The sequence below is a fragment of the Trematomus bernacchii genome, unplaced genomic scaffold (assembly GCF_902827165.1).
Source record: "Trematomus bernacchii unplaced genomic scaffold, fTreBer1.1, whole genome shotgun sequence".
Taxonomy (NCBI): Eukaryota; Metazoa; Chordata; class Actinopteri; order Perciformes; family Nototheniidae; genus Trematomus; species Trematomus bernacchii.
The window spans coordinates 4,627,761-4,644,590 of record NW_022987685.1 but is presented as its reverse complement, the minus strand read 5'-3'; the positions used below and the strand labels follow the sequence as shown (position 1 = coordinate 4,644,590).

Sequence of the window (16,830 nt, the reverse complement as noted above, 5' to 3'; positions counted from 1 at the left end):
GACCAATTTCCCCAAATCAGTGGCGGAAAATGTAAGGCGGGGCCTCTCATATGACGCACACCTGGCACACTTGTTAGCCTGTTCCATTCTTCTTCGTTTTCCGAAGCCGTGGCTTGGAAGCATACTTGCTTCGTTTCTGAAGGAAGTGACTTGGAAGTACGCGACTACCAAGCCAGCATCCTCGCGATTGAGAAACGGCCACTGAATGCAGGAAGACGACAGAGAGTGCATCACATTACAATGTAGCAACAAGTTTAATCGTTTTGGCATTGAGCAGGACTAATTATTTTCTGCATGATAGCATGATGCTAACGTGAGGAGCTAGAATGATAGCATGATGCTAATGTCAGGAGCTAGCATGCAGATGAGAGGAAGTATTCACCTCCCAAAGTCAATAAAGCTGCAAAAGAAAACGTTTTTTTTGTGATTTTTAATCTTTGAGACAATCTGTAAATATTGTACAGTACACACAAGTATGATTTATTATAAATAACTACATGTAGATTTTCCTGAGGCAAATTGCACATAAACACATTCCTGAGATATGCAGAAGTGACATGTTTGTTGTCAGTGGTATTTTTGCAGACTATCACTGTAAACTGCACTTTCTAAATGGTGAACACAATAAGGAAATTAAAATAAAGATCAAAAATCACAATTAAATGTTCTATATAGTTGCATATTATGATGTTGTTTACACATCTAAGGCATGCTGGTGTTTGAAGGCACGTTGTGAATAAATATGTATATATTTATTTAATTATGTAATATTATGACAGTTCTCTTCTGGTCATATGTTATTTAGATTCTGCAAAGAAGAAGAAGCGATAAATAAAATACATTTCACAAGAAAATGCCTTAAAGATGTCATTAAATATGAATCTGTTGGATACATTCATTAGATATTCTGCAGACATATAAGAGTGGGAAATATGAGGTAGCAACTAACTGTGGTGCATCATTAGAACCAGCAGCAAATGTAAACTAATTTCAAATATCATTTCAAATAAAGTTTGATCCCGAGGCATCCTGTGCAGTGTGTGAAGCTTTTAGAGGATTATTACTCCAATATACTGCAAACTAAACCTTATATATACCAAACATCTCCTAAAAGATGCCCTATCATGCTCATGTTAGTATTTTGTGCTTCTACTGTGACATGTTCACCAGGTCTGCTCTGATTGGTCAACCGCTTAGAGATGTCAATGTGTTGGAGTGCTAGCCTATAGAAGCGCAAGTGCTCCAAATTAGTACAACACACTACAGGAAAGGGAAAACCCAGACAAGCATCCTTAAAATTAAGTCATTTTCTTCCGGAATTAAGTCTTTAAAGTTGATTAGAAAACCTGTAAAAGTGCAGTAAGAGTGTTTGATTACTCTTTAATCAGTGCAGTGACCTTAGGAAGAAGATTTTTCCTGATGCAGACACGTTGAAATAATGTTGTCCTTAAGGCTTACTAGTTTTCTAAATGGTATTTTCTCTTGATAACAGTGCATTCACCAACTCTTTTTGAAATGTTCTCCTATTTAAGACTCATTTCAATATCCTTACTTGTTTTAAATTGGAAATAAACACATACATTTTATCCTTTCTTTGTCTGCAGTTTCTCTTTCCACTGACCAAATATAAAACAAATATTTAAAACTGCTAAAAGAGTATTCTTTCACTTGAATGAAACAAGGATGAAGGGTTTGATTACTCACGATAAGGCTAGATTAAGATTGGTTAAGTAAGAGATGATTGGGTACAAATGGCGATGGAAGACAAACATTTAAATGTGTCATTTTTGAATATATCTGTGCAGAAACGTCATCCCTCTGCCAGAGTAAATTGAAATGTGTTCAGACTTGTTTCAGGTGTTCCTCTTGAGTTTTCACAGCCTGCAGCGGCAGCTCGTCTGAAGTGTCCACGGCGTTGTCGAAGGTCCGAGCGTCGTCCTCCACATGCTGGTGCCTCGCAAAGTTCACAAACACCTGAAGGAGAAGAGGAGAAGATGAAGAAGCTTCTAAATTAAACAGCAAGGCGTCTGCGTGATGAAGAGTTTTTACTCTCCACAGGAAGCAGCATCATATAAAAGAATAAGAGCATTGCTTCGGGATGTAAAAGGATACGTGAGATTGTATAAACAATAAGACCAATTCAATCAGACGTCGCTCACTGTGAATTCAATCCTTTTCAAAGATACACGCCCTATTAAATGAAATGGGATAGAGAGTAACAACATGTGAGAAAATGGAGAGTAAAGATCTTCTGTTTCAATAACACACTTAAACTAGCTTTAGAATTTAATGCTACTAATAAAGACGACATTTCTGAACAAAAGAGGAGGTTTACGGCTTTTCTGCTGAAATAAAATATCCTTTCCTTAATATTATGGTCCTTTCAAATAACATAGAATATCATTTCAGCTGATCATTTCTACACGTCTCGTTTTTATTGGGTAATTTTGAAGAGAATTTTGCTCCAATGGTGGCAGTAATTATTCTGCTGTCTCGACTTTGACAAGGTTTTTACTTTGAAATCCCTCGTTTAAAAAATCTGACTTCTGTCACATTTCAAATTGAACAAAAGCAGACTTTCATCCTTGGTTCATTCCAAGATAAAACGTCAGTAAAATGTCATAAAAAGAGTGTATGCATAATTGAAGCATAATTACAAATCACTTTTTATCTATAATGGTTATTTGTTTTATTAAATCTATCATTTAGGCGTCTATATTAGGGCTAATTTCACTATAATACGAGTTAATTGGACTGTAAGTCACCTTTACTGTTGTCACAGTGTGTCAGAGCTCCTGCAATATTTAAATTGTTTAACAGTAACAGACAGGAGTTACATTAACTCTAAGAAGGTCACATTACTTTTTAAATATACGAAGACAGGGAAGTGATAATTAAGATATGATATCTTATGTGCTAAAGGCTTTTCTGCGTTAGTAGTGCAGCAGAGACTATAGTGCACATTAAGTGGTAGAACAGTAGAAAATAGTCCACGCTAACACACAGTCACATGTTCCTGTGTGTGTTAGCGCTGAGCTGCAGGCTGTCGATCAATACTAATCGCAGTGCAGGTCGTCTGCTATCCTACAGGTCAATGCTGCTCGCTATAAATCACAGGCTGAGAGGTGGCAGTCTGCACATGGAACTATCGGTTATTTACTGACTCTTACTGTATCTGAGAAATATTTAATAAAGAGGTCCTATTCTTATTTATGCTGTTTTCCTTTCCCTGCAGTTTGTTCTAGAGCAGGGGTGTCAAACTCAAGGCCCGGGGGCCAAATCCGGCCTGCAACTTCATTTTATGTGGCCGGCAAGAGATTGCAAAGAATATAATACGTTTATTATATGGTCACATGCCGATTTACAGAAGCACGTTGCCCATAAACTACATGTCCTACAATGCATCTCATTTTGTGACACTGAAGAGACTTGCAATTATTTGCCCTGGACTTCTGCTTTCAGACGTAGTTATGAAGTTATTACCCTATCCGATAATAATCCAATAATGTAATATAATACATTATTTTATGTATATTATATATTTATATATGTATATTTATATAGTTACAACCGGCCCTTTGAGTGCAACCATAATGCTGATGCTGGCCCGCGATGAAATTGAGTTTGATATCCCTGTTCTAGAGGTTTTTGTGCATGTAAATGGTCTGCAAAGGCTAACTTCCCAAAGAGTTTCTCTCCCACCAAAATGATCAATGGCGTGAATCATATTGCAATTGCAGTTATAGCCAAAACATAAAAATGTGTTAGTTTTCTGAATCATACAGCCCTAGGGATGATGTGTGAGTTAGGAACTAAGGAGAGGCATTATAATATCCACCTGTGAGTTTTTAAGTCTTGATTTCTTCAAAGTAACATCCAAAAGTCATGCTAAATGAAACCAAATAAAAGCATGTAGCTTTCTTGTCCGTTTCATGATAGGCTCATTGCCCCATGAAGAACACAATCTGCTTAAATAAAGCTGAAAAACATTCATCTCGAATTGATAAGGTAATGCTTCATACGTTTTCATTTAAATCCTACATCGAATGCAGAGCACTCTTTTCTCAAGCATGGTGATAACCTGCCAGGACCCTTAGAGGTTAAACACACACACACACGCACACACTTTCTCTCCGCTCTGATTGCGTCTGCTCCTAGGGGTCGTTAGAGAAACACAAGGACTGTAAAACCCAGCCTCAGTTCATCTCACAGCTGGCTGCCTGAGCGTTTTATTTTAAGAAAAACCTTTGTGCAGATCTTTATCGATCCGCAGAGCTGAGGCCGGGCTGTGTTTGCTGCAGAGACTCAGAGGAGTCCTCGACGGTCAGTCTAACAGCGTGTGGGCAGAGAGGGATCTTGAGACCCTGCACTGAGCGGACTTTAACTGAGGGCACTTCAAATGCTGAATGCATTGATTGAAGCACTAATGATCTGCTCAACTGAGCCAAGATTTGCAGAAAAACAGCAGGACAACAGAGCAGGACCCGGATGCTCTTCAATCACAAGTTAAATGGGGAGACTGACATCTGCTGCAAATAACTGCTAAATATATGTCTGCTTAATTAAAAATTAAATAAATGTTTAAGTGTGAAGTGATTCTGATTAAAGCTGGTAATTGTGCATAGTGTCTGATAAAGCTGAGGCTACACTGTATCAAATAAGTATTCAATATTAGTAGAATTAGATTTTATAAATTGTTTAAGGCATTTCAATAACTCCAGAAGTTTTTTTATCGAAAAGTAAACATTAAAAAAAAGAAATACAAATATTCACAGAAATATGCAATACATTAATAAGAAATTATTATTATTATGACAGTAACAATAATAAATAATAAATATTTGGCACATTCCTACCCGAAACGGATGAATTTCAAAACGGATGTTCTGCTCTTAAATAAATGATTAAACAATTTCACTCCCATGCTCCGCTCAACATTTTTTGTCAAAGAGCAGAACACCTTTGCCATCATCACTCTGCACCTTTAACTAACCGTTGGAAATAATCACGGTTTCACAAAAGAAACATACAATGCCCAGAGCAAAGTGGAAATGCTTCTCGCATCATGGAGCCGGTGTTGCTTTTTCGATTTCCAGATGCTGTCAAGCTAACAATGCAAAACAACAACTGGAAGAACAGTGTGTGCGAAACACCTTAACATAACATGTTTTGCAAATATATTGCTTCATTTCTGATGGTATAGATTATATTATAGATACTGCTGGCTTTGTATCGCAGTAACACTGGATGAATGGAGATGGAGAGATTTCCGCTGATTGATTTGTACCTTTACCCAGGAGAGAGATACTCTGGAGGATTGATCACAGGGACGGTGTGTTCACCTCTGCATTATTTTATTTCAATTTCTTCTGGCACCATTTTACAATATTAATTTTGTATCTATTTTGTATTTATTTTTTTATTTTTCTATTTATTTTTGCACTATTTATTTTCTATATTCTGCCTATAATAAAGCCTTTGATAAGCCTGCTTTTTATAGAATATTTAGTATATTAAAAGCTGTGGCTCTGACCTGGTCCAGTGTTGTCTGGGAGACGGAGTAGTCCTCAACCTGCAGGCGCAGCTGGTGGCAGGTGAACTGGCTGAAGATGTGTGCCAGCGCCCCCTCTGTGTAGGGCAGCTGGTACAGCAGCGTGTTGTGATGCTTCTCCTTCAGCACGCTGCCTGGGAACCCATGCTGCACAAAGTCCTCCACCGGCTTCAGAGCGGGGGGGGAGCCGCCCACACGCACCGTCACCGTGTAGCCATCACCGAATCTGGAAGAGAACACGCAGGTTAGCTTTCTGTCAAGCAACAGTTGCATCTGGATATGGAAACTGGTGGTTTTCCACTCTAAAGCTGCGCTATAAATGATATTTATACAGACAATAGAAAAAACGATGATGTGTCACGTGAAAGAGGGCTGTTGCAGTGACAAACTCAGAGAGAATAAGCATCTAACTCACTAAATCTGTTGGTTAGAGTTTCTTCCACGACGAGATGATGAGGAGACAGATATGGCATCATCAAACATAAACTGTGACAATATTAACATGCAAATTGCATGATTGCACTTACTCTAAGACACTTTGGATAGATGTGTCAGCTAACTAAAATAATTATACAAATGTATTTTGAGGCGCCTTGAGAATTGGTGTCACCCAAGGACAGTTTATGTTGCATAAAAGGAATACTCAAACAGATTAAAACATAACAAACACAAGAGCACAGCAGACATTAAAATACATTTGAATACAGATAAATATAAGGGACACAAGGACATGTGAAGTAAAATCAGCTGAAGAGACAGATTTCACACTGTTAATATGGGCTACATGTGTAAATAAAAAGCTGTTTCTGACTACATTTAGCAGATAATTTGTTGTATTTACAGCAATCTAAATGAAAGAAATGTCATTAAGTCATCTTCTTTATTAGTATATTATAAGAAATGCAACAACAGTTTTTTGTATACGTCAACCTGATCTTGTAATATAGCTTTATAACAAGAATGATATTCCTGGACATATAATATTCTCCCAGATGAAACACAGCTAAGCTCTGAAGCTAATTAGCCCCCCCTCGGCTGTAGCTGTGTCTGCTGTGCACAGAGTAAGACCAGTGCCTTGTTGTTCTGTCGTTAGCGCTCTTATGACCCGTTGTTTTCTGCCTAATTAATCCCCTAATGTTGGATTTACTGGTGGAAGCGTCCACTGTGGGCTGGTACCGAGCAACACGCAGGGAGAGGCAGAGGCTCCCTCAGTGGCAATTAGAGATATGGAGAGTAAACTGCAGGCTGCAGGTCCCACAGGGAGGAGGAGACAGGAAGTGGAGCCGCTGCTGAGCTGCACAATGATCGGCCCCCGAGGGCCCCGCGGTCCTTTAGTTAAACTGGTGAAGAGCCACAAAGCAAGAGCAGTATGCATAGATAGCATATGGGAACGCGTATCAAATAGACTTTTTCATTAAGTGTCTTTTTAATGCCACTTTTGGAAACAGAGATTGCCTTAATTTGAGTTTTCTTGCGTTGTGATTGGACAAACCAGAATACGTTTGCTGATAAGTTGGAAGTACTTTGAAGCATATCGCATGGATCCCAAAAAATGCGGTATTTTACTTGGATGACTGTGGTTTAGGAAGACACTTTGGCGTGCACGTTGAGGTCATTGTGCAGCAAACATTGGACTATTTTCCATTTTATGATGCCTTTGAGCAAATTGCATGCTCTCCACAGCAGCATCTGCATCCCTCCTGCTGCACAGAGCGCCTTCGGGGACCCAAAGCACCCCTAGGTGAAGTTATTTAGTGCACATCACAACAGCGCTTCATTAAGCAGCCGCACTTCAACCATCACAAATTACACTCACAATGACCGGAGCCCTGCTACACCTCTCTGTCAGAGACTCTGCTTTTGTGCAGTGTATCAAGTGCAAATATAAAAGCAGGATTATCATGCCCATCAGAGGGATAGGGCTCTCAAACATGTACTAAATAATTTAAACCGTCGTATCTCCTCCAGACTCTTTCATTTGTTATATCCAGCACATACTAATATAATTACCATTCATATTCTCCAAAAAAACCACATCACAGGACACAAATGATCAAGGGTATTATACATAAAGGATTGTGAAGGTAAAATGTACGCTTGGTCACTTTGAGCTGGAGAAAACATGCACATCTATCTCATTGAGGAGCAAAATCACCTCAAATGTCTCTCACAAATCCGCTTCCGCAATTTGAGCCCAAAATATCTTTGTTAGGTGCAGAACAGTCCTCTGAGGGCTAACAAGTAAAAGGAATATGTCCCCAGACACACAGGTGTGAATATCTTGCTATATCAAATGATGTTTCACTTAAGAAACTGCCTTTACAGAGGTCTGTGCTCCCGAGTGCCCTTCTAGTTTAAAGAGGCCTTGAAACACCTCCAACACATGATAGGCTAAAGGGAGGGACAGCTCGAATGGGTTGACCAATCACAACAGAGCCGGCCAGCTAACCAATCAGAGCAGACTGGGCTCTGGTTTCAGACAGAGGGTGAAAAGAGGTGCTGCAGCACAGGCAGTATGAGCAAAATAAAGAGCTTTTTGAACATTAAAGCATGGAAACATGTCCCAGTAGGCACAATGTACTCATATGAACCTTAAAATGAGCAGAATAGGGTCTCTTTAAAATAAAAACACTGCAAAGATTCAAAGGCAACCTTCAACAAAAACAACAACGGGCAAATGAGAGAAAATCGTGACTAACTAAGAACAAAAACATTTGCTTTTCTCAATATGTCTTTCCCAGATCTCGCCAAATATTGCAAATAAACTACAGTAAGTCATGATTTGCTGAGGTTTGCACACGCACCATCTTCTTCCAACATTATTTATACTTGCTAAAGCTGCAGCACCGGTGTCAGTGTGAAGCTGTATAATCTAGAGATGATGTTATAAGATGCAGCAGAGTGTAATCAGACAGCACATGGAGACTAATTCATCCTCCAATCAGGACTGTAATCCCCCTGTGTTCATTACAGCTGCCTTTCCCAAGGACTGAAGGCTCACACAAATGCATCCAATAAGGGCAGAATGAATTGTGGCTTTTTATCAATTACCTTCCTCTCATTCTTCCTCTTCTTTCTCTGTCTGCAGGAAAAAGATATTTCTTCATACAGTATTCACCATTTTGACTGTGCATTCAAGACAGTAGATCCGATGTCTCTGCTCTCCTCAGATAAGAGATCTTGAAACAATTCATCATCTTTTAACTGCAGATTCTTAAACTGAAAGGAACATCTTTGCAATCCGTGCATTGGGGAAAATTATGTATTCAGCACCACATTGTTAAGATATAATCCATCAGCTCCCCACTGTAACGCCCTCTCTCCTTTATTCCCCTCTGCTCTATCCTTCTTCCATGTCATTTAAAACAAACAAGGCCAGACACAGATAAGGGCACGACAGGCTCAAAATAATTCTGCAGCTTCCTTCCTCTCAGAAAGGTCACATCACCGCTGCACAACCTCAATTTGTGATCAGACAGGAAGTAATCCATAAAAAACGGTGGAAAATAGTAGATTTGCACCACTAATAGTTCAAAAGAAACTGGAAAAGGGACCTTATTGAGTTCAAAGAAAACTTTAAATCCGTCCTAAGCCATAGTCCTCGCTATTTACAAGCTTTTTAATGCAATTTCAAAAGCAATCTCACATGAAGGACACCATGCTGCCTGTGACAGGATTTTCAAACATGCAAAGTTCACCCTATAAAAAGCCTGCAGCCATGAAGCAATCTGTGCAGACCTTGAGGCACCGGATGTGGAATAAACTCTGATGGAATAATGTCTATGAATCCTGTGGAAGACGCTTTGGAGGATCTGTACAGTACACACCCTCTGTGTCTGTCTTAATTACAGCTGCGTGGCTGATGCATCTGCAGCCTAAAGATAATTATTTTGTCATCCATCTCCGCCGGTGACACGCACTCAAAAGCTGTAAACTGTTCAGTTAATGGCACACCTGCAGAGTGAGTGGGGGGGACTTTATTGGACTCAACTTCAGAGGATTGATCCAAACTTTTCAGACGCCGCCGCTCTTGTAAAAAAAACTCCCACACCGCATTACCTTAATGCATTAAAGGCACTTTAGCCTCCACTTTTATATCATGGAGGAGGAAAGAAGACTGCGGGGCTGTGTACTTACGGCAGGAGCTATGAGGAGGGGATATGAATGATATCAATCAGGGAGAAAATCCTGCTTCGCTGGCGGTGGCCTCTCTGACAGATTATACAGGAGCTGCTTTTATTGGAGCCTGCACTTCATTTGGCTTTACTTAACACCTGGGACACCGCTGCACTAAAGCACTGTTTACAGCCTCTGCACATCCTCACTCATTCATCTCCCCTTCTCTGTCAGACGCTCATAAATTCATGTGAGGGTCTCAGTATGAGGATGTTATTAACACAGGAGGACAATGAAGGGGCTTCTCTCTTTAAGGGGATATTTACACTCATTTGGGGTTGATTGATACGTCAGCTGTGGACTAAAGGGGGCAGCACTAACAAGCACTTGCATGGAGGCAGGAAGTGAAGAAGAGGAGGATGAGCAATAGGGGGTCAAGATGGAAGAGCAGACGCCCCGTGGTGCTTTCAGAGGCTTGTGATGAAAAAGAGATAAGAGACATTGGGGGAGGAAGCTGCACCTCCAGCGTTGCAGGTCAAAGGCTCACATTGTGTGACAACCACCTGCCTCCATCGCCATGCAACCCCCTCAAACCCCCTGCGGTGTGATGGAAGTCTTTCCATCCAGGAAGCATGTGCATGAATCAGAAAAAATACTGGAAGCTTGGTGTTTTCCTCACAACGACATACAGAATGCTTTATGGATCACGTGTCTTTGCAGAACAAACATGTGGAAGGATAGTGACGGGAAAAGAAAACAGAGGAGACGCACCCTAATTGCCTTTTCAGTCATTAACAGGGTCCCACACCTCATGAAACATTAATTACAGCGCGCAGAGGAGGAGATAGGGACACCTAATTAGACATTATTCACCGCGCCGCGACGAGAGGAGAGTCAGCGGCGTGTTAATCCTGAGTGTGAGACGTCAGGGTTATCTGCTCCTCACTAAGGTGAGGTGTGAGGCTCTGATACCTGATCGCATGTAGAGAGGAGGGGGATATGTGTTAACCCTCACTCACTCACACTCCTCCTACACCTCCTCATCCATACAGGATTTACACCACCCTGCACACAGGCGTCAATGAGGATTTGTTGTTGACTCAAACATCCAGGAGGCGCTACATCGATGTCACACTTTTTCATGTTTACATTTTATATTGAGGTTTTGTCATGAAGCTTTGACCCTAAAATAAATCAAAATCCCCCCAAAAAGCGCAGTTACAGTGCAAATAAAAGAGTATATAAATGTTGTATTTAATTAAATTAAAAAATAAGTTGGAGAAATAAGAACAATGTAAGTAAAATGTCCATTCTGGATAATGAGTACTAAGTTGCTTGGTATATAGAAATGCTCCAGGAGTATTGATGTTCTGTGCAACCGTGTGTGTGTGTGTGTGTGTGTGTGTGTGTGTGTGTGTGTGTGTGTGTGTGTGTGTGTGTGTGTGTGTGTGTGTGTGTGTGTGTGTGTGTGTGTGTGTGTGTGTGTGTGTGTGTGAGTGAGTGTGTGATAATGTCAGCAGACTGTACCTAAGGTAATGGAAGTGCTCTGTGTGTCACACTGGGCTGGGGGCGGAAGTGCTGAAATGTCAGATGAATATCAGAATGTGTGTGTAAGATACGTACATGCAGACTATTAAAGGGAGGAGGGGGGGCTAATGGATAAGGATGTATATGTGTGCAGAAACATGTGGAACAGAGATAATGGAGATATGGATGTGAAATCAATACCTCATGGTGAGTCTGCGGGAATTATGATGCTGCATACATGTTTGTGGGTTATCTAACACATTACACTAATGAATGAGAAACTATTACATAGCATCTATATACATGTACTTTGACTTGAGTATTTACTTATTACTCCACTATGCTTACTGGGATATATTTACGTTAGGCTACACTAAATATACTGACAGCATTAGTTACTAAGTACTTTTCAGATTAAGATTATTTATTCAATTTTTATTCAAAAAATTATTATATAATAAAACATATTCACCACCTTTACCAGCTGCAATATTAAAGTGATGAACACTGATGCATCAGGAAAACTAGTATAACAATATTGTATGTGATATTTTGCGTAATGAATGTGTAACATTTGGTACTTTAAAGGGGACATATCATGCTATATTTGAACAATATATTGTAGGGCCATACCTATATAAAGTATATAAATATAGTTTTTTTTTCAAAATACCAAACAGATCCTGCATTTTAGCCATGCCTCATTTCGCTCTATTTGCTCTTTCCAGCCCTGTTTTTGCAGGGGGCTGATTCTGTGAGCTGCAGCTGACCACGCCCCCCTGCAGGAGAGGGGAGCGTGCTCTGAGATCAGCTGCTGGGCTGTCAGAAGAGGGGGAGAAAAAGAGATCTCCGTCCTCCGTGTTTTATTCATATATTATTATATAGAGTCATTATTCATTTGTTTTAAAGCTCAATAAATAACAAAGAAGACCTTTGACCGGCACTTTTCTAATTTTGTCAGGAAGATTTCAACTTTAACGGACATGTTGACCGGCGAAAAAAAATCTAACTGAAACTCTGCCGCACGGTCCCCTCGTTCCTTGGAAGAGGCGGAGAGGTGGGTGTTTGTCATCTGCTGGTGGACTAACCGGAGAGAATTACAGTGCTTGCCTCGACGGGGAGGGATTGCATTGAATTTCAGCAGCAGGAGGCACAAGCGCTTGCCTCGGGGAGGGAGAAAAAGAGCCACAGCGGAGAATAAACAGAAGGGCAACCATGGCAACCATGCAAGGGAAGTCTTCTTCGCTGCTTTTGTGGCAGACTACAGCGCCACTTACAGGCCTGGCATATGTAGGTGGAGAATTTACCACTAAGCGGAGCACCACTTTTGTGACGTAGAAAATAATTCAAATCTGGATCAGTTTTTATCAGATCCGTTGCAGCCCCGTTTTTAGAGATTTGGGTATGGAGGAAAAGAGAGAGGGTTGTGTTTTCTGACACTTGGTGAGTTCCCTGGAACACCGGGGACACATATTCATGTAGAAAAGACGTACAAAAGTGCATTTTGCATGATAGGTCCCCTTTAAGTAAAGTTTATACTTTTAGTTTAAAATGTGGAGGTTAACTGAGGTTTCACTAAAACTAAAAACTTTTGGCACAAACTCTTTACTTGAAATATACTGACAACATTAGTTGCTAGATAATTTTCAGATTCAGATCAGAAGGAGACACAGATTTCTTTCATCTCAGTTTCAGGAGCTTTATAGTTTTTTTTGGTGCGTTTAAGAAGAAGAAGACGAGGCTCACCTGCTCTTCAGATGCTGGATGCTCCCGAGGCACTTGAAGGCACCGTTGACCATGATGGCCATGCGGGTGCAGAGAGCTTCACACTCCTCCATGCTGATGGGGAAAGCAGGAATAAGAAGCAGTATTAACACCAGAGGAAATTGCACCTGTAGGACTATAATAGGAAAATGTCACTGTGACCCAGATACCAGTATATACCATATTTAAAAATAGCACAGGAACAGAAGCTAATGTGAAGGCTATAAAAGAAGACCGGAACAAGTAGTGGCAGGACTTTTATTGTTGACCTGCAATGAGTATATGTAATGAATAAATCCTGTGAATCCACCTGTCCGCTTTCATCTTAGTATGAGAGTTGTGTTTTTCCTCCAGGACATATTTGGCACCCAACGATGGGCGACTTATTGCTGCCACCTCCATGTCTGTGCAGGCCCTTTTAAATGACTCAGTAAACTGTATTCAGTTTATTTGAACTTGCTTCTTAAGGAGCCTCAACAAAGTGGGACAACTAATTGTGTCACTTCTAAACAATTTTAATGAGACTGTCTCCTGGTTATAAAAAGGTAAAAATAAAAAGAGCATTTTGGCATGTCTACTTTAACACCTTAGACTTAATATGAAGGTGGGACCATATGCACTTCTTATTTTCCTCTGGCTGCAGCAGTGTTTGAAGTAGAGGTAACACCTTTCTGAGGGATTGTGTAATTAGGATTATGACTTTGTAAAAGGTTGTGAAGTGCCTCTTAACAAAACACCGGCACCTGGTGACGCCACGGCCCATTGGACGCCGCTAAGCCACACCGCCTCACATACAACAAATGCTTTTACTCCTCCATGAAGGGAGAACAACATGTAATGAGCCTAATGTATTCCTGCAGCAGGGGCGCAAATGATTCAGGCGATTTGGGAAATGGTGAAATGAATAGGCATGTGAAATGTTCCATATCCACGTCAACGTCCAAAAAAGATTAGACGTTTAATCTTCTCCTCACTCAGAATGACAGGAGAAAAAGTAGCTGCAGGAAGTGCTGAAAAGATATCGACAGTTTCTGTTTTCACGGCAGTCGGTCAACACGGCCTCATGAAAGCTTCACAGCAGTCGGTGTGTCGCTGTTGATTTAACGGCCACGCTTTTAACAATTCCTCACAACTAAAAGAGGAGCGCCAATCAATTACAATTACGCTCGTGCAGCTCTGCTATCCTGGGGAAGAAAGTCAATATTTTCATGTTGAAGTGTGTACATGAGAGGAAATGGATGTGCTGCTGCACCTGTGAGAGGTCAGGATGACGGAGCGTCCCTCCTTGATGACGCTCAGGATGCAGTCCCACAGGAAGCGCCGGGCCTTAGGGTCCATGCCTGTGGTGGGCTCGTCCTAAAGGAAAACACAATGTATTTATACCACTAACAGCAATAATCTACTGTGAACAATTCATTGTTGACATTCAGATTTGTGACACATTCGCATAATTTAATTTAAGGAAAACATATTTTTTGTAAAGTGCGTTTGTATGCTTAGAAAAGCTATTTAAATTAAAATGTTTTTCAATATTTATTGCTAAATAAATGAACAAATAAGAAAATAAAAATAAACAAACAAATAAATAAATGAAAATAAGTGAATCAAAAAAAATATAAATAAGTTATTAAAAAGTAAATGACAAAATAAAAATTAAACATTATATAAGAAAGATATAATACATTTCTTAGAAATAAAGAAATACCGAAAAAAGTATTTCTATTGTAGGTTCATAATTTAAACTAAAGTTCTTAATGTTTATAACTTTTAATATTGTTCATACTGTAATGTGTCATTTATATACTTATATTATACCTCTACATTACACAGCAACTTAATGCTTCTCATGCACTTCTGGTTGGTATGCTAACTACATTTTTCCAGTGCTTCTACGCTGCGCAATGACAATAATGTAAAATCAAATAAATTCAAGTTTATAATAACAATTATAAAACGGACAAGTCAAATCAAGCAATCTGATTGGTTCTTAGCCGTGATATAATGAGCGTATATCACGGGTAGAATTGTAGTTACTTTTCACAACAAGTCAGTATCCCTCCGCGTCTGAGAAAAGCTACAACCGTTACAACTGTTACATTACCTTGCATGCAGTTTGCTTTTCAAACTGGGACAAGAAAACAGCGGAGAAGTAACGGGGCAGAAACCCTCCTTTTTACGCAACGGTCCAGACATAGACATCAAACAGCAAAACATATTCAGTTGCCAGTTACTTTGGCATTAGGGCAGGGATATCTAGATACTTTCCAAGGTTTGACATAATGAATTGTGCTACTTTTAAAGCAAGCAACGATGTTTTCAAATCTGTAATCAAAAAGGTCCGCAAAAACGCTATCGAAGCAGTTCCTACCGTTGCTACGTAATTCAAACAGTAACAACAGACTATTTTTGATCTGCCTGTCGGTTGTTCTTTTACCCATAATGACTGCCTCGCTGCACATTATCCCTTACTTAACTTCGACCTCCGGGGTGGCCTTACTATGGAGGAGTGGATTGAGCAGTGCCTAACTCCAGAAAAAAATGCACCTAAACGACGACATGTAGAGCTACGTGAAGAGCAGGTAGACCAACTGGAAAAGTACCACCATTCAAAAGCTTTCTGATGCGGTTCTTGGAACAAAGCAGAGAAATGATGACCGTTAGTGGCCACAGGTGCGAAAGCTCTCTCCAGAGCTACTGGAAGCCGAATCTCGGGGACCGGAGAAAGTGGAGCAATATTCTCGCCACGCCAAGCAACAGCCTAGAACAACCTCAACCTATACAAGTAACCACGTAAGCCATGCTACTGATGCTGGACAGTTTTTCAGTGGGTGCACAATAAACGGCAACATTCAAATTAATGTAAATAAATAGCCAAATAATTGATCAACGCTCTCTGTCTAATATGTTCACTAGCTGTTAGTGTTGTTGCATAGCAACCACCTCGCACTATGTTTTGTGCAGAAGGCAACAGAGGGACTATTTTATTCTGAACATCATTATTTACTAATACAAACTATTTAAATTAGAGTGTGTATTTTTCTTTCATATTGCCACACTTGGTAACCGTTTTATAAAAGCAATAGCTCACTTCAGGCCGTGATATATGCTCATTATATCACAGCTAAGTGGGTTGTCGACCACGCCCCCTTAACTGTGATATAATGACCATATACTACGGCCTGTCGTGAGCTATTGCTTAAGCAATCATTCAACATTTAGCAATTACCACAGCATGGGGTATCTGGACTGACAGAAAAAATCAAAAGATAATGAAGAAAAGGAAATGTTTCGAAGAGTTCAATCTGTCTAATAGAGGCTTCTGCTGACGATGTAGGACTGCTTGTTTGTCAATATAGAGGGAAATACAAGTCACACACTCTCACACACAGAGAGACACACACACTCTCTCCTCAGGGCTGGTCTGTCTGTACATGATTACAGACTGTCAGTACTCACTCCATCGTCTGGTTCCAGGCCTCACAGCACATCCTACAGGGTATCTACATGTTTGCCCAGTGTGTGTGCCCAGAGTGTGTGTCTGTGTGTGTGAGACACAATACGGAGAGTGACACACATTAACCCCCCGCCTCAGAGAGAGGAAACAGAAGAGGATCTGGACGTGTGCAGAGCCAGGAAACGAACATGGAGGGAGAGATTATTCTGGATTTTTATTTATTTATTATACATTAATTATTACATGCAGAAAATTATAATTAGCATCTAATGCATTGCTTTAAATGATGCTAAGGAATAGTTTTTGTTGCACATTGTTCAAGATATGTGCTGGTATGAAGTGAGATGAGATATGTTATTTAATAAAAAAAACTCTTAATAATCGTAATGAAATGTATACTTTGCTCAGTGTGATAATT

At 40.1% G+C, this 16,830-nt stretch overlaps 1 protein-coding gene across 1 annotated transcript in view; it reads right to left on the bottom strand.

Annotated features, from left to right (window-relative positions):
• Positions 1-426: 426 nt before the first annotated feature.
• LOC117487904 (phospholipid-transporting ATPase ABCA1-like) overlaps positions 427-16,830 on the bottom strand; it is a 129,215-nt gene continuing 112,811 nt past the window's right edge. Inside the window, exons 47-50 of the mRNA XM_034136666.1 lie at positions 14,211-14,314; positions 12,941-13,033; positions 5,534-5,777; positions 427-1,974 (exon numbers count right to left, since the gene is read on the bottom strand). Of these exons, the coding sequence (XP_033992557.1) occupies positions 1,843-1,974; positions 5,534-5,777; positions 12,941-13,033; positions 14,211-14,314 (573 nt within the window). The 3' untranslated portion in view covers positions 427-1,842. The remainder of the gene's footprint in view (positions 1,975-5,533; positions 5,778-12,940; positions 13,034-14,210; positions 14,315-16,830) is intronic.